Genomic DNA, 26347 nt, shown 5'->3' with positions numbered 1-26347 from the left:
ATTACCCGTGAAGTATTATGATGTTTGTTGAACTTAAATAAACCGACTACATAGGAGCTTGGGGCTGGCTGGGATTGGAATCCCAATTCCAAGATCTCTAATTGTACAGTTTTGAGTAAATGATGTAAACTTTTTTTTTTTTTTTAAAGACTTCCTTATTTTAGAGAGAGGGAAGGGAGGGTTTAAGGAGGAGGACAGAGAATCCTCAAGCAGACTCCCCACCAAGCACGGAACCAGACACGGGTCTCAGTCCCAGGACCCCAAAGTCTTGAACTGAGCAGAAATCAAGAGTTTGGTCCCTTAACAGACTGAACCACCCAGGTCCCACTGATTAAACTTTCTAAAGCCTTTGAGCGCTCAGATGGAGATATTACCACCCTCTCACAAGGCTACTTTGAGAATTATTAGAGCATCTGTATAAATGTTAGTTGATTCATGTTAAAGAACTTAAACTGAAAAAAATACTTAAACTGATTCTGTAACTTTTTAAATAAAGCATATCTATGGATCTCCTATGACTTACAATGAAACAAATTATTTGTCAGTTTGGAGGTAGAAAGAATAATGAGTAAAAATTTAACCCAGTGACATGTAATCACAAGTCTTTTGAGTAGAAAATTGTCATCTAGTCAAAAATTGAAATACAAATGCATGTTCCCACACTGAGATACTCAAACTCATTTTTCAAAACTCATACTTAATTTTGTTTTAAAGCTTAATTTTGGTTTTTTAGGGGGGAAAGGGCATTCTAAGAGACCTTAATATAAAAAGATTCCATTTCATTATTATGTTTGAGCAAATTAAGTCAGGAGATATTTATTGTGGTAAAAGTATTAATTCGGGTACCATAAAAATTCTGTATTAGTAACCCTGCATTACTATGGAGCTACTTATTACTATCCTTAATGTACTTTAAAAAACTTCAGTGAGAAAAGTAGACAATATATGATTTTATTAATAAATAGTGTGAAAGCATCAGTGATAACTGCCTGAGCATTAAATTCTTTTAAACATCCACGTCTTGGCTTTATATTGTGCATACTGGCCTCTATGGCACTACAAGTAAACATGAAAATAGTTCCCATATCCATGCACAGGTATTCAGCTATAATACCATTTACAAATTATTATAGACAAGGTAACTTTTGCAGTAATTAATATTCATTTGGACAACCACAATTAAATGAGTATTAAATCAAGCAAGAAATAGGCTATGTTCAACATGTTCTAGATGTCAGGGTGTAAGAGTCAAGGTCATTTAAAACTTAATTTTCTTTTTTTCTTTAGAGGGACATCTTTTCTTTATGTGGGTGCTCAAATGAAAACTGAGGAATGCGTTCTTAGACCACAGTAACAAAAGTCAGACACAAGAGAGTGCTTGCCTCTTCTTTTGAAAGAAGCAATACATTTGTTCATTCTCTCTCTCCAAGCATCATTTCCCATATTACTAATGAAAATGCTTACAAGTACCAACCCCAAAATTCTGTCTTCAAGGGGAAGTTATAAATTTAAAAAAGAGTGGTTCATTATATAAAAGTCAAATTCCAGCAACACTAATGCTAAAAATGACATTAAATGTCTTAGCATCCACATAATATATTTCCATGAGTTTTCTATTATGTACAAGTTTATTTTCCTTAAGAAGTAAAATGAAGTTTGAATAGTACAGTCTGTGGTGTGGTGACATCAGCAACTGCCAGTTCTTGCCCATCAACGAGTCCCAATTCTAAAATAGAAAAAGTTTAATTAACCCAAGCAAAAAAAAAAAAAAGTCAACAAAAAGCACAACACACACATATACAAACTATACAGTTTTATGTCTAGATAAACATCAAAATCTAGTTCTCTTTAATCAAGGTAATACTGTATTTGATTTTTTAATATTCTAAAAGAATTCATTCTATCATTGCTTCTAAAAATATAATTACAATGGTATCACCATTTTAAAGGCATTAAAACAAACCTATAATAAGCATTTATTACTTTTACCAAAAAAAAAAAAAAAAAAAAAAAAACCAGAAGAAACTGACTAGTAAATATATTCATTTAAAGTACCTTTCAACGTTTTGGAGAGATTTGGCCTTGTTCGTTCTTCAATAGAGGTTACTGACTAGAAAACAAAATTATTTTAATGTAAAGCACGTTAAATGAAATTAAACTTGTGATATAATTTTGTAGGGGGAAAAATACCCTAAAAGAAAACAAACAAACAAACAAACAAGCAGACACTGATTACCTGTAGGTAAAGTGTTCTATTTTTTCCCTCTAATGTAGCTGTGATGGCTGGAGATTTCATCTGCCTAAAAGAATAATGAGAGAGGAAACAAACAAAAAAGATCACTTTTTAAAAATAATTCTAGTTTTTAAAGTTTTAAAATCACAAAAGTATTTCTATAACAGAACAAAAGTCCACAACACTTACAGAGAAGCACTATTGGTTAAATAATCCAAAACCTCCTGTAGTTTAGCAGATGGAGAAAACTGAATATTTTGAGGAAGCTGACTACAAGCTGGGCAGTTTTCCTACATATATAAAACAACAAATAACAGTAGCACATGAACCAACAATAGTCTATAAGGATGAAATGAGAATCAAATTGCTTTAATAATCATACATATTTCCTATGAACAAATCTTTATGCTTTAAAGTTTCCTAAATTATTTTGCTACATACTATTTATTTCAGGTTATACTGTAAAAGACAGGAAATGAGTAAGGTTCTAGAAGTTAGAAAATACTTAGGCTGTGGGCAATTTCGACCATATTGCTAACCAATAAGTAATATGTAAAAATCTAAGTATGAGTGATCAAAACAATTTTCATTAGTGTAATACTACTAACCTTTCTCTCTGCTTCAAATGTGTATGTGTATAGTCCATCTACATCATTGAATACCAAGTAATTATTAAGAGGAATATATGCACTGTAAAGAAAAATTATTCATCTTTATATAATCGAGTCAAGTCAAAACATCAATTTATATACATATTAAAAAATGAAATCCATTACCTTGTGGCTATTTTAAAAACCTCAGTGGCACACACAGCTGAAAGGGGAGAAAATAAAGGTACTTCAACTCAATGCAAATTAGAAATTTAAAATTTCAGGGTTTTTTTTTTTTAAAGGTTTTATTTATTTATTTGACAGACAGAGATCACAAGTAGGCAGAGAGGGAGGCAGAGAGAGAGGGAGAAGCAGGCTCCCTGCTGAATAGAGACCCTGATGCAAGGCACGATCCCAGGACCCTGGGATCATGACCTGAGCCAAAGGCAGAGGCTTTAACCCACTGAGCCACCCAGGCACCCCAAAATTTCATGTTTTTTTAAAAGTTAGTTATAGATAGAGTTATAAAGCAGCTGATTAAAAATAAAGTATATACTCTCAAAAATTGAAAAAGTAACAAATTTTGTATTTGTTTTGTATAATCCAAGCAACAGAGTAGCATTAAATGCTTTCCTTCCACTTCTTCAGATTAATGAGCAACCTGTTCACAATGATTAAAAGGGAAGGTACTAAAATGTCCCCTTACTGCCCTGCACTTTATGACAGAATGAAGACAAAATATATACAGATCCAACAGCTTGTTCTTTTTTGGACAGCTTAAAAATTAAACCCCCCACCCAAGAAGATATCAAATTCCTTGAACACCTGTTTTCTGAAACCAAGGTGCTGTTGAAATGTCAGTTTAGATAGTGAATCAACAATTAAGGAAAGAAAACAAAGTTAGGCAGTGGCCATTTTTCCTTACCTGCTATGACCGCATTTGTAGAAGCTACTGCAGGAATGATTCGTTTTACTACTCCTGAAAAAAATATATTGATTAAAATACAGTCAAATCTTTTAAAGAATAGGTATCTTAAATTAGACAATCTGATTATTAAATATCATTTTCCACAACTTGATTTTTCAGGATTTCAGGTCAGAAAATAGAGAAGTTTAACAAAGGAATGATCTTCTGTCATATTCCCATCATTTTATCTTCAGAATCTTAAACAAGTTACAGTAGCAAAGAAAACTCTTCACTAAGCTTCAAATAAAGATGAGACAATATAGTAACAGCTAACAGTTAGAATGTTCCAAGAAGATTAAATAAGACAGAGTTTTCATAACACCTTTGTTAGTTTCCTTACTCTGATTCTAAAATAAGGGAAATGAAACCGAGACAAATTAATATCCAGTTATAGATCTAGTAAGTGATAGGAATTGCATATGAACTATACTCAGTGAGCTCTGAATAAAGTATAAAGAATAAGATTTAATTAACTTTCCTCATATAATAGTTTCAGCCATTTGATTCCCCAAAATTTACAACAAACAAAAAACTGCCCCTAGTCTCATTTCCTTATGTAACATGGACTGCATGAAATAATAGTTGTACTTCTATTTCTACCTCATCTTTTCCATATCAGTATTTCACAGAACAGGAAAGAATAAAGCTCTACCTTATAGCATTGTTTTTTAAAAGCAAAACATAAATATTCCCTAACTGTATTTGAATTGTTCACTTTAGAAAACAAAAACTTCAGAAAAAAGTAGCCGTTATTATCTTGGGGTCTGGGAGAGCACTTAAAGACTTGTCCCCAAGGCTTCAGGTGTAGGCAGGTTTCAAGAACCTCAGAAAAAAAACAAATAATCTAAGAAGACATGAAAGGAAGACAATGAAAAAGTATGAGAAGCTGTTTTAAAACATTAATTCTAACTATATGACAACATATAATTTCAGGGAAGGGGAAACAGGGAGGAACTAACTTCCTGATGGTTAAACTGGAAGCTCTCCAGTGAACAGAGCAAGATGTACAGAAAGGAAGAACAGGTAGTCACAGTGAGGAGCAGCAGACATACTGCCCAAGAAGAGCCAAATGGTCAAGAGTCCTCTCATCCCCTACCCCTTAAAAAAGCTAGATTTCTCTTCCAATTTTGCTTCTGTACTCCTTGTCAAGGCTCTCAATCAATAGGCTCAAAAGTACACACTAAACCTTACTGAAAGTTACAGAAATATGAATGAGACTACATCTGAAATGAGTTTATAGTTCCTGATCAGGACAAACTGAAATCAGCTAATTCAAACAGTTGCTACATGTGCACTACATGCAGACTACTGTTCCAGGTGTTATGCAAAGTAACAATGAAAAAAACCCATTTGCTCTGACAGAGCTTTCCTTTTGCTGAGGGAGATTACATGCAAGTAAGTAACAAAATTTCAAATACTGAAGAGTTCTATGAAAAGAAAGTAGAACAAAATGTATAGGGGCACTGGGTGGCTCAGTGGAATAAGCCTCTGCCTTCAGCTCAGGTCATGATCTCAAGGACCTGGGATTGAGCCCCACATAAGGCGCTCTGCTCAGCAGGGAGTCTGTCCCCCCACGCCTGCTGCTCTGCCTACTTGTCATCTCTCTCTCCATTAAATAAATAAATAAAATATTTTTTTAAAAAATGGTATATGATAGAGTTGGCAATGACAGAGGCAGTCCATCGGAGTGGATGATCAGGGAAGACCTCAGGGATGTCAAAATATAATTTGAGGTGAAACCTAAAACCGTAAGACCCAGCCATGCAATGACTTAGGGAAAGAACATTTCTGTAAACAGTTAAGGGCAAAGGCCCAACAGCAAGGATGTATCAGAGTGTAAGTATGAAATATTCTTTGCATAGAAAAACAAGGTTACCATTATTTTTGAGGAATTATAAAAATGTCAATAGTGAATGGCTCAGAAGTCATTTTCAGTTGAATAATCAAGTAAACTGGTTAACTTGATACCAGAGCAATAAGCAGCCAGCCTTAACGGGATCCAAGGAAGAACATTCCCGGCCTAAGAATCAGGAGTATTAAAGCTCCAAGATGGGAATGAAGTTAGTGTTTTCAAGAACAAAGCAGGTTGGGAACAGGGGGAATAAAGGGAGCAACAAGAAGCGTCTAAGAACAGAATTTTTAAATGACATCACCAGAAATCAGTAAATATGAGGACAAAAATCACTAAAGAGAAACTGCACATTTTCAAAAAGAAGATAAAGCTTATTTTCTGGTGAACTCAGTGATGAACTTCGGACAAAATTTCTAGAAAGATGGTCTATGAGCATCTAGCTTAGGAAACAATGATCACGAGACAGAGCATTATGATCGTTCACTAAGACAAGTCGTGCTGGACTCTGTTTCTGTGACTACTAACTTGGCCACCCAGGGAAATGTGGGAAGATAGCACATCCAGGCTTCAGGAAAACATAAAGATATCCTTGTGAATAAGACAAAGAAACAGGAAATACTCAAGAAGGCCTGATCGAAAAATGAGATAAAACAAAAAAGGCCTGATTCAAATGTCTGTTCTCAGGCAGTCAATCTTGTTAAAATTTTTAATTATCTGACAAAGAGATAAAGCATTATTATCAAAACAACAAATGGAAAGATGCTGGCAAGAACAGATAAGCTGGCAGGCATAACAAGATATATGTAGAAAAAAAACAGCAGGTTTAAGAATAAACTTGTAAAGACCTATACTTGAGTATAAAAAGACAATACTAACACCCCAAAAAACTGCCAAACCTATAATGGGAAAATGCGGCTTAGCAACTGCCATGTAGAAAGAACTTCCAGATTTTAGTGGACAGTGACCTAAAGAATCAGAAGTATAGCATCAACGTGAATGACAACAAAAAACCCTGCTCTCCTTTAAGACTGCATCAATGATCAGAAGTCTATTTTAATCTTGGCGTGCTTCATTCTAGCCTAGATAAGTACGGATAACTGGAATATGGTTAGAAAAGAAAAAGAGAAAAAAAACACCAAAAAACAAAACAGGATGGAAACTTAATGTCAGCCAACATGTAAAAGGGTTAAAGGAACTAGAAAGATTGATGATAGTGATTTGGAGGGAATGTGATTACTGTTCTGTTTATGTAAAAGGCTATTACTTAAAAGGGAATTTGATTTATATTTGATATACCCTGGGACAATACTCAGACCAAACTAAAGAGGGAGCCTTCTGCTCAACATACAAAATAACTGTCTTAATAGTCTTATCCAAATGTAAAAATAGATTGCCCCAGGAGGTGACACCTTCCTCTTCAATTAAAGATAAAATGAATGGTTCACCTTAGATGACTTAGTGCCTCTTCCAATTCTAGTAAGATTCAGTGATTTCATGAAGTTCCTCCTAGTTGAGATGCCTGGGCAGTTAAGCATCTGACTCCGGGTTTCAGCTCAGGCTATGAATCTTAGTTGTTGTGAGACTGCTTTGGGCTCTGTGCCCAGACCAGAGTGTGCATGAGATTCCTTGCCCCTTCCGTCCTCCCTCGCCTTGAGAGCACATGTTCTCTCTCTCTCAAATAAATAACTAAATAAAATCTTTTTTTAAAAAAAATTACTCCTAGGGGCGCCTGGGTGGCTCAGTGGGTTAAGCAAGCCTCTGCTTTCAGCTCGGGTCATGATCCCAGGGTCCTGGGATTGAGCCCCACATCGGGCTCTCTGCTGGGGAGGGGAGGGAGGAGCCTGCTTCCCCCCGCCTCTGCCTGCCTCTCTCCCTAACGTCTGATCGCTGTCTGTCAAATAAATAAATAAATAAAATCTAAAAATAAATAAATAATTAATTAATTAAAAAATAAAAAAAATTACTCCTAGCTAAGTAGTAGTTTGGATTCTGTAAAACTCTGTTCCCTCCTCCAACCAAATTTAGGACACCTGCAAACTACCATTTCCATGGTACCTTGACTGAACCTCAAATGGCCGGTACTATCTGAAATCACTTATCTGTTATTTCCTTCAGAGTATCCCAACCCCTGAAAATGGGATTATCCCAAGGTTAAAATTCATAACAATTCACTAACTTACCTTGAGTGAGTCTATAGGTCACACCCCTAATATTATATTGTGATGCCCTCTCAAGGGACTTTTGGAAAATCCACTGAATATGATCAGGATCATCTCCATCTAATGGAACTCCTTCTGTTACCAAAAAAAGCAAGGAGGGTAAGACAGAAGCATGTAAACTTAAATCAGTTCATGTTTTAATGTAAAGATAAAAATGAATAATATAAATAAATATATATCTTACATAATTCCAGATTATGAAATTCAGTTTATTACCTCCAAAAGGCTGCTCCTTAGGCCACTGCAGTATCCTTACATACTCAATACAGTGTTCTGGTAGCCTGGGCATAGATGCAATGGTGCACATGGGAAAATTAACCTAAAATCACAGTTGGGTGTTTTTTTAGTGGATTTTAAGTAATGAATTATTTTAAAATGTAGCTTCTACTTAGGTCTATTTCGTAAAAGTAGACAGGAGGTTAAAATTCTTATTAGCTTTCCACTTACAAAAACAAAACATTTTATACCACTAATAATGCTTCTAAAACTAAAAGACAGCATCTGAGTCACCTTATATTTACACAGGAATGTAGATTTGTGCTACATTTACAGGGTATATAAATTTAAGCTTGTTAGATCATGAGAAGTGCTGAGTAAGTTCTCAAATATGAGCATTTTATTATGTTTACACATTTAAATCTGAAGGTATAACATAAACCAAAGCAAAAGCAAATTCACAGAGTTAAATCAATTCCAAGTAAATACTAAAAAAATCATATTTATTTATAAATCAAAATTCTAACTATTCCCTAAAGTGGGTATACAGCTTAAAGAGCCCCATATCTGGAAGGATCATTCTCATCCCTGGTATCTTTATCTCCCTGAAGCAATCACAGGCAAAAATCAAACAAGATAAATTATAGCTCTATCCCAACATTTAACTTTGTAGTGGATCCCTGGATCTCTACTCTCCAAACAAACAAAAAAAATAATACAAATCATGAGAACAGAATAGTATCAGTACCATGATATTCCGTTCCTTTCTTTTCACAAATTTCTTTTCTTTTCATATTTTATCTTTCTTCTTCGTATGATTTTTAGAATATGGTTACCCGTAATTAAAAATCCTAAATATTGACTAGACTTAATAATTAGTCCTAACTCAACCCCAAGAGACTATAAAACAAATGCAGGTGCTTCTTTACCTGTGGAGGATACAGTTCTAGTGTGCATTCAATACAAGCAGTCATTCCAGGTAGAATCACCCGGGCATTTCCTTTAAAACCTTCTGTCCCCCCATCTATTAAAGGGACAATGGAGCTTGGATCTAATACACCATCTTCATAATTCAGAAGAGATATCTAGGAAAATTATTTAAAGGTGAGAGAGGGGAGTAAGAATTCAAAAGAGAAACATGCTCTCTAGAATTTCTACAAATCAATCGCACTATTGAGTACTAGATTATCAAATCATGGGATTATGATAGTAGCAGTTTATATTCTCACCTGAAAGTTAATGACTGGCACTATATCGTGATGTACATCTACTTAGTTGAAAATTAAATAAACTCTGATTTATCAAAAATATGGTATGGTATCCTAATTTTTGGTATATTAAGATCAGCAGCAAGAATTTCGAAGAACCATAGAACATTAAAGTCTTTACCAGCATGCCATTTATCCATCTTCTGGCTATGATAGAGTCCAGTCCACATACAATTATATGAAATTCTACGGGAGAAAAAGCAAGTTTGGCTTTTAAAAATGCCATTGCACAAAATAATTCACTTTCTAAAAAACAAACAAAAAACCCCCCACCTCTTATTGGAATACAAACACACATAGTTCCTAATCCTTGAGTAATCCTTACTCAAGACAGCATATAAAAATGCAGCTAATGATGTCAGCTAAGAAATAAAACAGTGGCATTCTCTGTTCAGCCAACTTTACTAAAAAGCAAACACCAAGAGATGAGAACGAATGAAGAAATAGCCTCCAAATAGCTAGCAACTAAATACAGTAAGAATTTAGTGAAAAGTAAATTTCAAGTAGAAAACTTACGTCGATAGAAAGTGTCATTAAAATCCTGAATCTTGTTGAAATGTCTGAACATAAGTAAAGGAACTTAAGCTGCTAAGTTTTTAACTTATGAAGTGAATTTAATAATGCCATAAGGAACAAATTATAAAGGTACACAACAAGAATAAGCCATTAATGTTCAAAGCAGTGGAATTCAGGAAATGTGACAAAATGAACACAACCCTAATCATGATAAAACCTCTCTTGTAAACACTCCAATTACTTAGAGTAGTTCCTCTCATCCCTGAGCCCCCAGACTACATTTATGTCTCTTTTACACTCTCTACTCTGCTTCAGTTTTTATAAAAAACCATACATCATGGGAAGGCAGACTGTATGTCCTCAACCAAAGGCAACAATGCATCTTAGTGAAGGAAACAAGCATATTACAATTCCCATTTAGGCAGATGACTATAATACTCAGAACACAAATTTAACATCTCGTACACCTTAGATTTATACATTATATAATAAATATTTTCAATTAAAAATCAGAATAACTGTTGTAAAGCTAATTTAAAAAAAACAAATGTTTCCACTAGCTTTTTCAGGTACAAATGTGATTTGTTATTTTTGGGGTAAGGGGAAATATGAATTCTTTGTTCCGAGTCTCTTTTTACTCTACCAAACCCAACCAGCAGTCTTTCCCTGCCTGGAAGCCATCAAGAGAACCCCATCAAAATGGCCGTGGGTGTTAATCAATCGTAGCATTTAATATCATAACAGCACATGTATATAAAAATTTTAATTTTTCTAAAATAATCCACCATATATTTTTTAAAAGCCAAAATGGAGAAAAGAGGGACAATATAAAAATACCCTTATCCTAGATTTTTTATTCTGGCCTACAAAAAAAGCTATAAAAAATATTCAATTCTTGGGCGCCTGGGTGGCTCAGTGGGTTAAGCCGCTGCCTTCAGCTCAGGTCATGATCCCAGAGTTCTGGGATCGAGTCCCACATCGGGCTCTCTGCTCAGCAGGGAGCCTACTTCCTCCTCTCTCTCTGCCTGCCTCTCTGCCTGCTTGTGATCTCTCTCTGTCAAATAAATAAATAAAATCTTTAAAAAAAAAAAAAATTCAATTCTTGCCCACACCCATTCAGGCCTCTTTTCCTTTTGAATGCTAGGCAAACAGGAAGCATAAACTGCAGCTTTAACAGGGAGGTCAAAAGAGAATAGATGCAGCCACTCTGGGAAACAGTATGGAGGTTCCTCAAAAAGTTGCAAATAGAGCTACCCTAATACTGGGTAGCAACTGCACTACCAAAGATACAAATGTAGTGATCTGAAGGGGCACCTGTACCCCCAATGTTTTTAGCAGCAATGTCCACAAAAGCCAAATTATGGAAAGAGCCCAAATGTCCATCAACAGATGAATGGATAAAGAAGATATATATAGGGGCGCCTGGGTGGCTCAGGTCATGATCTCAGGGTCCTGGGATCGAGTCCCGCGTCGGGCTCTCTGCTCAGCGGGGAGCCTGCTTCCCTCTCTCTCTCTCTCTCTCTGCCTGCCTCTCCGACTACTTGTGATTTCTCTCTGTCAAATAAATAAGTAAAATCTTTAAAAAAAAAAAAAAAAGAAGATATATATATACACAATAGAATATTACACAGTCATCAAAATATGAAATCTTGCGATTTGCAATGACATGGATGGAACTAGAGAGTATTATGCTAAGTAAAATAAGTCAATCAGAGAAAGACAATATCATATGATCTTACTGATCAGTGGAATTTAAGAAACAAGACAAAGGATCATGGGGAAGAAAAGAAAAAAATGAAACAAGACAAAACCAGAGATGGAAAAAACCATAAGTGACTCTTAATCATATGTAACTGGGGGTTGCTGGAGGGGAGGCAGGTGGAGGGATGGGGTAACTGGGTGATGGGACATTGGGAAGGGCATGTGTTGTAATGAGCACTGGGTATTATAGAAGACTGATGAGAATCACAGACCTGTACCCCTGAAACAAAAAGAGAGAGAGAGAGAACCAGAGCAAACAGAAGAATAGTAATAGGAGGACCCAGGAGCCACACCAAGAAATTCCACATCCTAGATTTCTATAAAATACCCAAAGTTCACAGATCTAACTTTTAGAGTATGCATATTCTTCTTTTTCTTTCTTTCTATGGAGGTCTGTATTTGCCTTTTCCAACATTTACTTTGAAATAACATATATCCACAGAGGGCTGCAAAGCTAGTATAAAGATGTCCCAAGAGTCTTTGATCCAGTTTCCCCTAATGGTTACATCTTACAGGACTATAATACCAAAACCACAAATATAACATTGATAAAATAAGTATGTACAGTTCTGTGATTTAAACCACTTACGTAGATTTGTGTAACCACCACCATAAAGTTATACAACTATTCCATCCCAGCAAAGCTCTTCCTCCTGCTACCCCTTTAGAGTCACACCTCTCCAACCTCTGATGCCTACTCCCTGGCAATCATTAATTTATTCCGTCTCTAATTGTGTCATTTGAAGAACATTACATTAATAGAAACATACAACATATGACCTTCTGAGACCGGGATTTTTCATTCACCACATCTTTGATATCCACCCAACTTGCTGCATGTTTTGTTAATTCCTTTTTATTGTTAAGCAATACTCCACAGTATGGCTATACCACAGTTTAATAATTCTCCTAGTGACAGATATTTGGATTGTTTCCAGCTTTTGGCTAATGCAAATAAAGATGCTATGAACATTCAAGAACAAGTTTAATGCAGACCTGAGTATTTGTTTCTCTGGGGTAATGCCCAGGAATGAAACTGCTGAGTCACATGGAAAGTATATGTTCAGGTTTTTAAAAAATGGGCTATTTTCCAGATGACAATACCATTTTACATCTCCCACTAGGAATGGATGAGTGATGCAGTTTTTCTGTAGCTTTGCCAGGATTTTCATTACTATGTATTACTTTAGCTATTTGAAGTATATTTCACTGTGGTCATATTTGGATTTCTCTTATAGCTAGTGATGATGAACATCTTCTCATCTGTTTTTTGTTATCTTCTTTAGTGAAATATCCTTTCACATTTTCTGTCCATTTCCTAACTGCATTTTTTTTATTGCTTAATTTTGTGAATTCTTTACTTATTCAGAATGGGTCTTCTGTCAGATACCTACTTCATAATGATATCCCATTCTCATCATTATATGTATCTCATTCTCTTAACAGGGCCCTTCACAAAGCAAAGTTTTAAATTCTAATATAGTTCCATTTATCAATTTTTTTATTTGAGGGATCATACTTTTTTTTATGTGATCTAAGGACTCTTCACCAAGCTCTACATAACAAAGATTTCCTCCTATACTGTCATCCAAAGTTTTACAATTTTACATATTATACTAAAACCTATGATGCATTTTGAATTAATTTTTACAATTTTGAGGTTTTGAGTTAGGATTTGGGATTCATATTTTTGCTTATGGCTATCAAATGGCTCCATCACAATTTTTTGATAAATTATCCTTTCCTCCACTGAACTATTTTTATACTTTTGTCAAACATCAATTGGCCATATTTGCCAGTGGCTATTTCTGGTTTCTTCTGTTTTACTGATGTGTGTCTCTATCTCTGCTAACGCCACACAGTCCTGATTATTGTAGCTATAATAAGTCTTGAAATTATATTGTGATTTCCTCCCACTTTATTCTTTATCTGAACTGTTTTATTTTTAATTTTTTAAAAATATTTTATTTATTTAAGAGAGAGAGAAAGAGAACACAAGTGGGAGTCGGGACAGAGAGAGAAGCAGACTCCCCGCTGAGCAAGGAGCTGAATGAGGGGCTCAATCCCAGGACCCTGAGACCATGACCTAAGCCAAAGACAGACACTTAACAGACTGAGCCACCCAGACACCCCTCAGAATTGTTTCAGGTATTCCTTCACCTTTCCATATAAATTTTAGAATAATTTTGTCTCTATCAACAAAAAATTTTGCTGGGATTTTGACAAAATGTATTAGACTTGTATACAAATCTGGGGAGACATGACATCCTTACTATGTCAAACTGCCCAATTCTTGAACACAGAGTATCTCTCCATTTATTTAGACCTTCTTTGATTTCTTTAATCAGCATTTCGCAGTATTCAGCATTCAAGTCATATACTCATTTTATTCAATTTACACCTAAGTATCTCCCCCTTCTTTTTTTTGTCGTTGTAAATGGCATTCATTGTATTTTAAAATTTCTCTCTCCACATTTTTACTGCTAGTACACAGAAATATAATTGATTTTTGTATGTTTATTTTGTATCCTCTAGCATTTCCCAAACAGCAAAGCTCACCTCATGAATTTCTATAAAACACACCGGAAGTTCTCCAGATCAAACACTTCTTTTTAAAAAACATCCTTCTTAGGGGGCACCTGGGTAGCTCAGTGAGTTAGGCCTCAGCCTTTGGCTCAGGTCATGATCTCAGGGTCCTGGGATGGAGCCCCGCATCAGGCCCTCTGCTCAGCAGGGAGCCTGCTTCCCTCCCTCTCTCTCTCAGCCTGCCTCTCTGCCTACTTGGGATCTCTATCAAAAAAATAAACAAAATCTTTACAAAAAAAAAAAAAAACCAAAACATACTTCTTGGAAAAATAAATATACTTTGATACATGTTCCATTTGGTTAATATATAAGGAGTGTCTTATTCATTTGGTTAATATATAAGGAGTGTCTTATTCAGTCTGCTACTGTAGGGACACACAAAGATTAACTATAGCCAGACAAGGAACTTATAGTCTAACAAGAGATATGTAATCCAAACTGAAATTAAGGAAGGGCAATAATGCAAATAATGCAAAATAAACGATTGTATTGGCCATAAATGCTTAATTTAAAAATTAGAGCAAGAAATATTTATATAACCTTAAAGAAAAGATCAGAATATAAAGCAAAATGTCACCAGTAAGTACCTCAGTAATAAGCTTACTGCTGATGGTTTGTTTTTTGTAGTTGTTGTTTTTTATCTGTATTTTCTGTTAAATACCTCTTTTATAATAAAGAAAATACAAAGCTTTAGAAAGCTAAGTAACTTTTTTGTCAAAAGGATACGGAACTACATTGCAGTTAGGAACTCTGTCATTTAGAAATTCTGCAGCAACTTCAGCCTTAGGTCTTCCAACATCTTTGGGCCTATAGGAAAAATTATATTTAAATTATCATTCATGATATAAATCTAGATGATCTACATAATTTATTTTCAGAGAGAAAAAATATTCATGGTGAGCTTGTTTAGAGGATATTTAGAAGAAACACTTTTATCTAAATTTTTTGATGAGTGATTGGTCACAAATGTCAATGCTTACTGATGCTCTAAATGAAGTATTTATAGGTGCTGACAAGTCTAATTATTTCTTAAATGTAAATATAAACAATCCCCCCACTCCACCCCAGAAAGCATAACAATGGTATGTTTCCTGGCCACTTCCCACTGTGGCATTTCCCAGTGTAAAAAATTATCCCATACCCAGAGCCTTCCAAATCTGCCCTGTACCCCAGAACCTCAAGGTGTTAACTATGGAGGTCTTGGCTGAAATAAACACACAATTCATTCTAGGGATACAAGAGCCTTCATGTATCCTCTTCCCATGTGTGCTGATTAAATAGTAAATTTTATGCCCCAAACGAAACCATAAGCATGTTTTAAAGAAATAATGCTGAAGACATTATCCAAAATTGCAAATGATGCCAACAATCCTAAGAAACTAAAAACAGAAGACCTCAAAAGGTTACTCCTAGATAAGAACCATTGCTATAGACAGAAAAGGACACAGGGAAGTCTCTCTTCTTATTTCAGTACAAATGGTATTTTCTTTCATAGTACTTCCTCATTCTCCTCACAGAAGTAAGTTACTTCCTCATACATACAGTGCTTCATTACTACTTTTCCACAACATATTTTTTATTAGATACAGAGGTCTTTCATACCCACTAGACTATGAACATTTGGAAGAAAGTAACCATATTCTATTTCTTTATAGTCCTTCAGATACAAGCACAGAATACTTTAAATGAAGATTTAAAAAAATGTTACTAATAAAAATTACTTTTTATTTAAAATTGGAATTTTAAAGAAAAATAACTTAACGGGTCAATTTTCTTCTCTCCAATGAAGCAGTATGCTTTTTTTTTTATTAAGATTTTATTTATTTATTTATCAGAGTGAGAGAGATCACAAGTAGGCAAAGAGGCAGGCAGAGAGAGAGGGGGAATCAGGCTCCCTGCCGAGCAGAGAGACCCGATGCAGGACTTGATTCCAGGACCATGAGATCATGACCTGAGCCGAAGGCAGAGGCTTAACCCACTGAGCCACTCAGGTGCCCCAGTGTGCTTCTCCTGATTCAAAACTTCTGATAAGAGTTTTATTCTGACTTGTCCTCTAGTTATAGATCAAGGAACCTGATTTCAGTACTGCATTTAACTAGTCTGGACAGAGCACTTTGGGTAAAAGGAATAAAGGAGACTTTCAAGATTCTTTAACATTGTGGATTATATGTGCTTCCACAGCAGATGTCAAACAAAAAAAACTCCTAGATGGCTTCTGTGGAGACTGCTAATTTACCTTTCCAGAATTAAGGGATCAGATTGTTCCACCTAAAAACTGCACTTTGAACAAAAGGCCTTTCACAGGTATCATCTTTGCAGGACACCTTGTCCTAATTGCTTAATCTTGAAAACAAGTACCTGCCCTGAGGGCTGCTCTGAGATTAAAACAGGTACTATATATGGAAGAGTTTATTACAACTAATAGAGTTTACGAATATAGATGAAGAGTTTACTCCAACCCAAGCACTGAACAAATGTTAACTATCATTATGATTTTCAATCAGTTTTTTAGCTACAAACTAAAAGGCATGGCTTATTATCAATAACCAACCAATTCAGTGTTATCTTTGTTAGAGCATTCATATACTAAAATGTGTCATGATCCACAAAGTTTCAAAGAAGGGTAGTTTCAAGGGTTAAAAATTAAACAAGATAAAGCCTAAAAAGGAAATGTAGAGTTCATATAGCAATTACAACACTTCCTTAACTTGACTTTGACCCATCCTTCAACCTCTTTATTATCTTCTACAAAGACAGGTTTCATGCCTATCCAAAAATTTAAATTTACCTTCTCTGCTATCTGAGCACTTTCTGCTAATAACCTAATAATCTAGAAAGAAAAATAAAAAGTCCTTATCCCTCCATATGTGTAGTTCTTTGACCAATGACACTTCTATCTGAGCTCATCAAATCTCTAAATGCTACAGACTAAAATTCACTAATGAACCTCTCCTCACCTCTGCATATACGGCCTACCTGCAGTTTTAAAAGTCATGTCTAACAATCCATTCCCAGATGCCTTCCATATTTCATGTTCGTCTAAGGTAATAATCCCTTTATTTCATTTCAACCGCTCCTGGGTTTTCTCTCCTTAACTGTCTGTTTTCTCTTTTTTTCCGTAAGAAAGTTCAAACTCTCCCACAACTTTATTGCCCTGGAGTCACCATACAATTCTTGGCCCACCAGTCTCCACCAATGTATCTCACAAGCGCCCAATATTCAGCTATGTTTTCTTTTGAAATCAACAGGAGGAAAAGAGCCTCGCCCCAAATCACATAAAGCATTTGGAAATCTCTTTAAACACAACAAAATCATGTATTTGTTTTTAAAACTAGTTTCACCAGAATGCTCACAATTTTCTTGCAAAATTTTACCTAAAAAAGAGTGGTAGTTATTTTTAAGATAAAATTACTGTTATCCTCTTGGGACGCCTGGATGGCTCAGTCGGCTAAGCCATTGCCTCCAGTTCAGGTCATGATCCCAGGGTTCTGGGATCCAGTCCCACATCAGGCTCCTTGCTCAGCCGGGAGCCTGCTTCTCTCTCTGCCTCTGCCTGCCACTCTGCCTGCCTGTGCTCTCTCTCCCCCTCTCTCTCTTTGACAAATAAATAAATAAATAAAATCTTAAAAAATAAATAAATAAATAAATAAAATTACTGTTACCCTCTCATAGTTCGTAAAAATTATTACTGAGATGCATTCAAGTTCAAGTTATTATCAGAATTTTAAACTAGTATCTTAAAACTTACCTAAACAAAAACTGCCTATTTAGATTGGAAACATCTATAGTGTCCATGTCTATAACATGAATCTGTCTAAAACCAGACAACGCCTGTGGGAATAAAAAAAAAATCCAATTAAGCAGAGGTTTCCGCACATTTGAAATTTTAAGATTTGTTTTTAAGGTAGCCTTGGAAATTTATAAATGCTCAATAATAAATTCTACAGAATTGTATTCAATGGTTAAAGTATCTTACAAGGTATATAAGGTATTTAAAATTTAGGGTTCTTGTAAAAGTCAAAAATGTGTAGCTACTCAGTTTTAAATAGTCTATAATCAAAAGAGAACAACTCAAAATTTCTACAGTTGTTTTATAATCCCATAAACACATCTGTAAAGTTTGTTGCTTTGCTGCTGCTGCCAGATATTTTAAGTTTACTAGTCTTACTAATTAAATGAATTTGCTATTCTTTTTCAGAATATAGTTAAAAAGCAATTCCTACAAGTTTTATCGTAGTTGACGTAACATTAAGTATGTTACAATTCAGAAATAACTATTAGAAGGTGTACATTATCAACACACATATGTATGTAGCACATGAAAAAGGAATATCCTAAAAGTATTGAGTCAAGAACAAGCAATCAAAAAAGCCAGGGAAAAGCAACAAACTGTTGCAGTACAACTAGTGCTCAAATTTACCAGAAGCAAAAGATTAAAAAAAAAAAAAGTATGGATAATTAATCATGTTTTTCTGGTTTTGGTCAGTTAAGTAGTCAAGTTAAATCAAGTGTCAATAATTTCCCTACTTTTCAGCCCCTCCTTACAGCAAGAGATCCTCCAAAGCTGTCCATACATGCTTTCTCATATTCCTAGCTCACACTTCAACTTAACAAGCTTTCACTCCCACCACTTCGCAGAAAACTGCTCTTGTCAAGGTCATCAGTGATTTCCATGTTACTATTTCCAATGACAATTTTCAGTCTCTCTGATCTTACCCACCTAAAGTATCTGGCAGTGTGTGGATCAATTCCTCCTCTATAAAATAAAATTCCTCACTTGGTCAATATATTCGTGATAAATCTGAACACTAAAAATTGGTTTCCAGTTCACCTCACTCCAGAATTTTCCTCCTACTTTACTGGCCAGAATTTGGAGTGCCTTTGTGCTTAATTCTGTTCAGTGCTGGTGATCTCTGACAATCTTGTAAGATAAAGCACTGTCTAACAGACACCTCAAAATTAAGTTTCCAAAACCAAACTCAATCGTCCTTGCTCACCAATACCACGAAATCTATTCTTTTCCTAGTGTCTCCCATTTCAATGATGCTAACCATCTTTACAGTTGCTCAGGGAAAAAACCTTGTCATGACATCCTTGGCTCCTCTCTTTCTCTTATTTCCCATAACTAATCCACTAGTGAATCCTGTTGACTCCAACCTCAAAACATATCCATCACTCACAGACTCTCACCACCTCCAGTGCTACCATCTTGCTCCAAGTCATTGTCACCTCTTAACAACCATCCAACCAGCCTCTTAGCTTCCTGCTGTTTTCCCTTGAGTCTTTTCTCCACACATCAGGCTCAGTGAACCTAGTTAAAAATCAGATCAAATCAACTCATCTGCTTAAATCTCTCCAGTGACTTCCTGACTCAGACAAATGGCAAAGTTTTTATAGGAGCCTCTAAAGCCCATATTCACTCTGAGCCCTTCCATCTCCCATCACTCTTGATATCCTGTTGGAAACTGCTTCCCCTTGCCCACTTCTGCTTCAGCTATAATGACCTCATTTCCTCCCAGAACATAGAAGTCATGCTCCCACTTCGCATATTTTGTACCTGATGGTCCCTCTGCCTAGAATATTCTTGCTCACCTCTCTACTCAAATAGCATCTTTTTGTAAACCACTTCCCCTCCCACCAGGATACCTATCTTCTATTCTTCCTTTCCCCATAGCATTTATTACTATCTGACATACTATGTATTTTACTTGTCTTTTTCCTTCCATAAGACCCCAAAACACAAACACCTGGCGGTATTTTTCGATGCTGTATCTTTAGCTTTCAAAATGGTACCTGGCATATGGGGACGGGGGATTCTGTAACTATTTGTTCAATCAACAATATTAATGTCATATTCTTTTTTCAGAATGAGCTTTTGGTGGGGGGCTTACAACCAATTCTAAAAAAACATGCACATCTCTCATATATTTATGTCTGAAATAAGCAAAGTAACAAGTGGTAATTGAAAAGAATTAGTTTTCTTCTTTTAAGACATTACAGTGCAATAAGGCCATTCCTAAAGTTCCTTGACAACCTATTCCTCAGAGCTAATCTCCAATTAATTCACATTTAAATTACTATATATCACATGTGCAAGTCACAGCTTCGTAACAGAAAAAGTTGAGCATTAGGAGATTTTAACATAGAATGCCTGCCAAAACTACTACCTGTCTTCCATAAATCTTTCCCTTCTAGAATTCTTTGGTACTGCAAGGGTTTTTATGTTTGAGAAAGTTCTGTCATTCTGGCCCCACTCACAGTATATCATACATAATGCTGTTTATTTGATGTAAGACTTGTCTCTCCAATGAAATTTCAAATTCATTAAGGACATGGACCATGATGACCTAAAATCCCTTCAGAACTAAGCAAAGCAGTTAAGTACCAAGAACTGTATTAAGTTTCTGCAGTTTCACTAACACTGACATTAGTGTTTTCTTAGCAAAATGAATGTAGCTGTTGATATTTAAATTACAGCCACAAGGCCAGCTTCGTAGGTCCCTCATGTGGTTACTTGACCTGATTCATTGTCTAAGGAGCTTCCTCTATTTCCAATTTTCTACACACCAGTGAGAAGGCTGACATACAACACCTTTAAATCAATTCTTCTCCTACCCATTTTTATTAAATAAACCAATAAACCCTTATAAAAAGTTATTTGTAGTTATGATAAGTCAGTGAAACTATTAAGTCACATATTATGGATTTCAAACCAGTATAAAAAAATAGCTTCTGTAAACAGTACCCCCTCTCAAGATGATATTCAGTGAAAACAAATTGTACAAAAAAAAAAGTTTAGTTATTCCAAATTTTATGTTTAAGTCCTGTAATGACCTAATGGTTCAGTGAAAAGCACACTGACTAAGAATTAATGACCTCGACTAGGTTCTAGGGATATCACTATTCAGAAAAACTTATTTCCCTCTATATAAAATGACAATATTCTATCCACCTAACTGGGTTATTTTGATCAATATAAGAAATAATTCTTTGAAATTACATGTTAAAATGTGAATTATCAGTTTTGTTATTAATGTCACCAAAATTAATGACTGCTATGCAAGAGGAAGCACAAAGATTTGTTTGATAAATATCAGAGAAGAAAACAGAAGAGTTTTCTATCAATGACTTTACAGTTGAGGACTTCAGAGTGTAAAAAATTCCAGTTCTATCATTATGTTAATTACTATCTCAAATTTGACCTGCTAAATTTATCTAACAAAGGCTCATAGGAAAAAAGGTTAACAATCATAACAAAAAATTTCCTAGTAACAGAACAGAAAAAGAAAATGCTTTAATTGCCACAAGAAGAAAACAAATAACATATATATGTATATATATATATTACCAGATTTTTCAGGAGCTCACATCCTAAGCCACCAGCTCCAATGACTAGAACTTTACATGTATCTAACAAAAACTGGAGAGACTGTAAAGAATGAAAAAGCATATTAAAATCTGGTTGATAATAACCATAAGTATCATCAATAAGGCAATAAACCATAAAACACTTTCTGAATGAAAAACCCAAGTACGGATAAAGAGCAGACTTTGTAGTTAATAAATTATTTTAAATTTATGAACAAGGTGGAACCAGAAATTCTGTAATCTAATGACTTCAGAGGGTTTCAATTTTAATGTTTTTAAATTGACTTTTATGAAATTAGAAGGTTATTTCCACTATTATCTTAGTTAACTAAGACTTACCTTGTTTTTAATTTTGAAAGGGGATGGAAAGCAAATTTATTTAACTGACTTGCTAAAAAGAAAAAAGTGTAAAAACCTTAGAATAGAGGCTCACGCATGCTCAAGGTGTTTAAAGGCCTAAAAGTAAAAAGGTAAGAACAATAATTGCTGCTTTTGAACACAGTGACGGAAACTTACAAAACAGGAGATGATGGAAAAAAAAGATAAAACTCTTAGAAAATTGTACATCAGCAGAAATACAATTTAAAACAATGATTTAACAGCAATATCTTAAATTTTATCATGCTAAAAAAAAAAAAAAAAAAAAAAGGAAACCATAATATAATTCAGAAGCACAAGAAAACATGGTGGAGTATCCAAAGAAACACAAAATACTTTAAATTCAATCCAAGATTAAAGGAGAAGAAAGTTATACTGATGATACAATGAATGAAACCCAAGAATCTGTGCCTTAATTTTAGGAGTAGCATAATACTGCTACTTCAAAACATCTCTTCATAAACACAAAAGACATAAAAATTAACTATAAAGAATATATTTTCTACCTTGCAGTAAAATATAAGTTGTATGTAATTGAACATTTGCCTTATGTCAAACACTACCAGTCCAAAATTCTATCCCTCTATTATACAGCAGTCACATAATTTTTAACATGCGATTAATTATTTTCAATTCCACGTAAGGATGCTCATTTCAACTAAATTTCAAAATTTAAGCAAGCATATCTACATTTCTATCAGATTTAATTTCTCATAGTACAGTTAAAAACTGTACTATGTACAGTTTAAACTGTACTATGTACATTTAAAACTAATTCTCAGTGAAGTAAAACTTAGAATCTTAAATGAGATTATGAAGTTATTTTACTCGAGAATTTTCAACATATTACATGAGAAACATGAAAATGACTCAAATATTTGTCATTTAAATATAATCAACTACAAATATTCAAATATTTAGTATTTCAAGGTAACTTGTATAATTATTAGTTTTATTAAAGAGCAAACTAAAAAGAAAGCATTTTATTATTTTTGAAATATAAAACTATTAGAGGAGTTATTTAAAAATAAATGTTTCTCACTTCAGTGCTCGGTTCGAAATCAGGGTGTGTGAAGGGTCCAGATCGCTCGAGGAACTTCTTTACATGGTTCCAGCGACCTTCCCAGTCTCCAGTGTCCCCACACCCACCATCAACAGCCATTCTGCACAGAACACAGTAAATTCAGCTGCAAAGATCAGTAGGAAAAAGCCACACCTATAACTATTATGGTTTCCCCAAATGAAAAAGTAAGCACACCAGACCTGCTCAAATAAAAAGGGAAATATCAATGTGGTTATGCTTATGCTTTTAACTTTTTTCTCGGCTATTATCTAGTTTATTTAACGTTAAGAACTACATATGTTGATGAAATAAGTCCACATGTTTCTGGGATCTTAAAGCACAAGATCAAACTTGGGATACTATTGGTCAATTGGTGAGAAATGGGCTTTTCTACATTTGGAATTTACAAAAGATCACTGTAAACTTCCCTAGTTTGTTCCAACAACACACTTGGATCAGGGAAAGAAAAAAAAAGAAAACAGAAACTCCACTTTCGGAATAGTGATGCTTCAAATCTAATATAACTTATGTGTCCTTTCCAAGTTTGACTTTTTTTGATGAGAGAAACATTCACTCATTTTTCCCTGAAAGAGATCCCAATTTTGTTTCCACTCAACACAAAAGTTTGGGGTTATAATTACACTACAGATAGGCATTACCACCTACAAACTTTTTAGAACATACAACTGAATAAGGACGGACTCCCCTAACAAAATACAAAATGTATTTTCTAACAGAAATGTATTTTTTACTTTCTGCAAGATATATGTTTGGTTGTGAGTATTTTTAATTTTCCAAACTTCTTGTAATCCCAGTTTCTACCTCCAAATGTACTAGTAATAACCAATTTTTACAGAAGGGGCAAGTGTTGCCTAACAATCAAGACCAGAGCACTGGACGTCCAACTGGGTCTGGTTCCACAACAACATTGTGACTTTGCGCTGATTATTAGCGGCTCTAAGTCTCATTTGGAGCTACTCCTTAAGGTCCGAACAAGGATAAAGAGATAATCCACACAGAGGCCTTAGTACAATACCTGACATAGAGTAACCATGCAAACCTTTACTGTCATTTTAAGCAAAAGTGGAAAGGAAATGAAAGGTGGGAAGGAATTCGTGAAATTAACTATCATCCCAATCCTTTTGCAACTGAAATTAAACTTTCAGAGGGAGATACGTGAAGACTCTTAAAGCACGCTACTGGGAACTGGCACAGAAATTACTAACGCACCACACCCACTGCAAGAGGACCTTCTACCCCTCCCCTGTAGGGAGACGAAAAATTATGTGGCGTGGGAAAGGGTAGAAAACACTGCTTAAATCTGTCTCATCAGCACAAAATTAAATACCTGATAAAACAAATAGGGTGTGTAGTAAACGGGGGGAAAATAAGCTCTTTGTGGAGTCAACATCCTCCCTTAAGAGCTAATGCTTTGGCAAAAATGACTGAAGTGCTTAGTACGGTACCTTACACTAAAGTTCTCCTAAGAAGTTTGCAATTAATACTATTGTCTCCGTGTTTACGAAATTTCGGCCAAAAACGGCCTAGTGTCCGTTTCATGAGTTTAATCACAAGGTCACGGCTATGACAATTGGGGGTGGAGGAGGGGGTGGGGCTCAATGGTCCTTCCGCAAGACCTTTGGGTCAAGTACCACCCCCGCGGGCCGGTGCCGGGCCTGCGGCGGTGGACCCCGGCTCCGGCGCCCGCCGGGGATAGAGACAAGGAGCCGCCCGCCGGGCCCCTGGGGCTCCGGGATGGGGGTCAGGGGATGAGGCCGTGCGGCCTGCGCTCCGGGTGCTCCCCTCCCAGCCCCCCGGGCCCGCTGCGGCTGGTCCCCTAGGCCTGGGGTGGGGGGAGGCGGGGGTCCCCGGAGAGGGCCCCGGCCTCCCGGCAGCACTAACTTCTCAGCCAGCAGCTCCTCTATTCTCCTTCTTTTCTTCTCCCTAAAAGAAAGAGAGAATAAAAGAAGGGTCAGCATCACGCTACACATTGGGCGCCGCGAGGGGATGGGGGGGCGAGGGGTCGGGGCGGGGGGTGGGGGGACCTCGGGTGGCGGCGGCGACCGCCCACCGCCGCGCTCTCTCACAACCCAGCCCGACCCCGCACGCCTGCAGAGCTCTAGTACTTACGGCTCCTCGCCATCCGCCATATTGTTCTCCGCCTCTTCCCAGGAGCCCCCACGGCGGGCGGGCGGAGGGGCAGGACGAAGCGTAGGGGCGGGACCAGCACGGAGAATTGGAAAGGGACGGGGAGGAGCGGAAAGGGGAAAGGGGGCGGGGCATGAGGAAGGGGTGGGGCTGACGGCGCCGAGGCTCCCCTGGGCTCTAAAGCTTTTTCATGTAATTATAATCTTGATTAACTGCACTTAATTACATAAATCTTACCCAGAGCACAACATTATTTTGCGTGAAAATATACGCATAATACCCCATATGTTTATACAATTTACGTGGTAATTAATAATTATAAAAAATGGTATGTTCTGTGAAAAAACTCCTTGGAAGAGCCGCCCTTATGCTGCAGAGCGTCTCTCTGAGGCTAAGCATCAGAGTAATTTTCACCTTTAACTTTTCAGGAAACATTTTTGCATAAGAATACGCACTCTGAGAATAAAACCTAAATCAGTTTGTAGTGATGGGATGGAGAGATTATTATTTTCTTCCTTTGTGAATATTGAAGGTAGTCTTTTTATTTTTATTTTTTTAAGATTTTATTTATTTATTTGACAGAGAGAAATCACAAGTAGATGGAGAGACAGGCAGAGAGAGAGAGGAGGAAGCAGGCTCCCTGCTGAGCAGAGAGCCCGATACGGGACTCGATCCCAGAACCCTGAGATCATGACCTGAGCCGAAGGCAGCGGCTTAACCCACTGAGCCACTCAGGCGCCCCTGAAGGTAGTCTTTTTAAAATGTCCCATGATTCTGTCAGATAAGAAGTTCAGCAGCAATGGAACCGAATAGGAAAAAAAAAAAACAACACCTTTTTTTATGGGGAAAAAACATATATTTAGATAAACATACAAAGAAAAAGAGCACAAAAATTAAGGAATAATTTAGAACACCTATAATCTCATCACCTGAAGATATATGATAAAATTTTGGACTATTTTCTTCCTGGCAGACAGAAATAGATAGATGAAAGTGTGTGTGTCTCAATGACTGGATACAAAAGTTCATATTAAAAAGAATAAATAAATAAATAAATAAATAAATATATATATAAAATGGGTGTGTGTGTGTGTAGTCTTTCTTGGAGCTGGAAAAAATGAGATTTAGAGTCAAGAAGAACAGTTTAAATTCTTAACTCTCCACTTATAAAACTATGAGAGT

The 26347-nt window shown here is 35.9% G+C and overlaps 1 protein-coding gene across 2 annotated transcripts; it reads right to left on the bottom strand.

The window, feature by feature from the left end:
* Nucleotides 1-930: 930 nt before the first annotated feature.
* Nucleotides 931-25239, bottom strand: UBA3 (ubiquitin like modifier activating enzyme 3). 2 transcript variants are annotated; one of them, XM_082748590.1, is made up of 18 exons: nucleotides 25148-25239; nucleotides 24920-24961; nucleotides 22997-23117; nucleotides 21557-21637; nucleotides 17957-18039; nucleotides 14935-15015; nucleotides 9862-9905; nucleotides 9467-9531; nucleotides 9007-9162; nucleotides 8078-8180; nucleotides 7823-7936; nucleotides 3749-3802; nucleotides 3010-3046; nucleotides 2842-2923; nucleotides 2423-2523; nucleotides 2237-2300; nucleotides 2056-2110; nucleotides 931-1726 (listed from the first exon to the last, which is right to left on the bottom strand). In XM_082748590.1, the coding sequence occupies exons 1-18, from the start codon at nucleotides 25165-25167 to the stop codon at nucleotides 1638-1640; spliced, it is 1392 nt and encodes a 463-aa protein (XP_082604716.1). In that variant the 5' UTR covers nucleotides 25168-25239; the 3' UTR covers nucleotides 931-1637. The 2 variants fall into 2 exon arrangements, with proteins under 2 accessions (XP_082604716.1, XP_082604717.1); XM_082748591.1 differs by lacking the exon at nucleotides 24920-24961.
* Nucleotides 25240-26347: the final 1108 nt, after the last annotated feature.

Source organism: Mustela nivalis, assembly GCF_964662115.1.
Source record: "Mustela nivalis genome assembly, chromosome: 1".
Taxonomy (NCBI): Eukaryota; Metazoa; Chordata; class Mammalia; order Carnivora; family Mustelidae; genus Mustela; species Mustela nivalis.
This window is presented reverse-complemented; position numbering and strand designations above follow the sequence as displayed.

Excerpts from the sequence above, each read along its gene's own strand:
- UBA3 (XM_082748590.1), bottom strand. The coding sequence starts at position 25,167 with ATGGCGGATGGCGAGGAGCC. Across the intron at positions 23,118-24,919 it reads GAGGAGCTGCTGGCTGAGAA|AATGGCTGTTGATGGTGGGT; the intron begins GTTAGTGCTGCC and ends TGTTCTGTGCAG. Across the intron at positions 2,301-2,422 it reads TTAACCAATAGTGCTTCTCT|GCAGATGAAATCTCCAGCCA; the intron begins GTAAGTGTTGTG and ends TTATTCTTTTAG.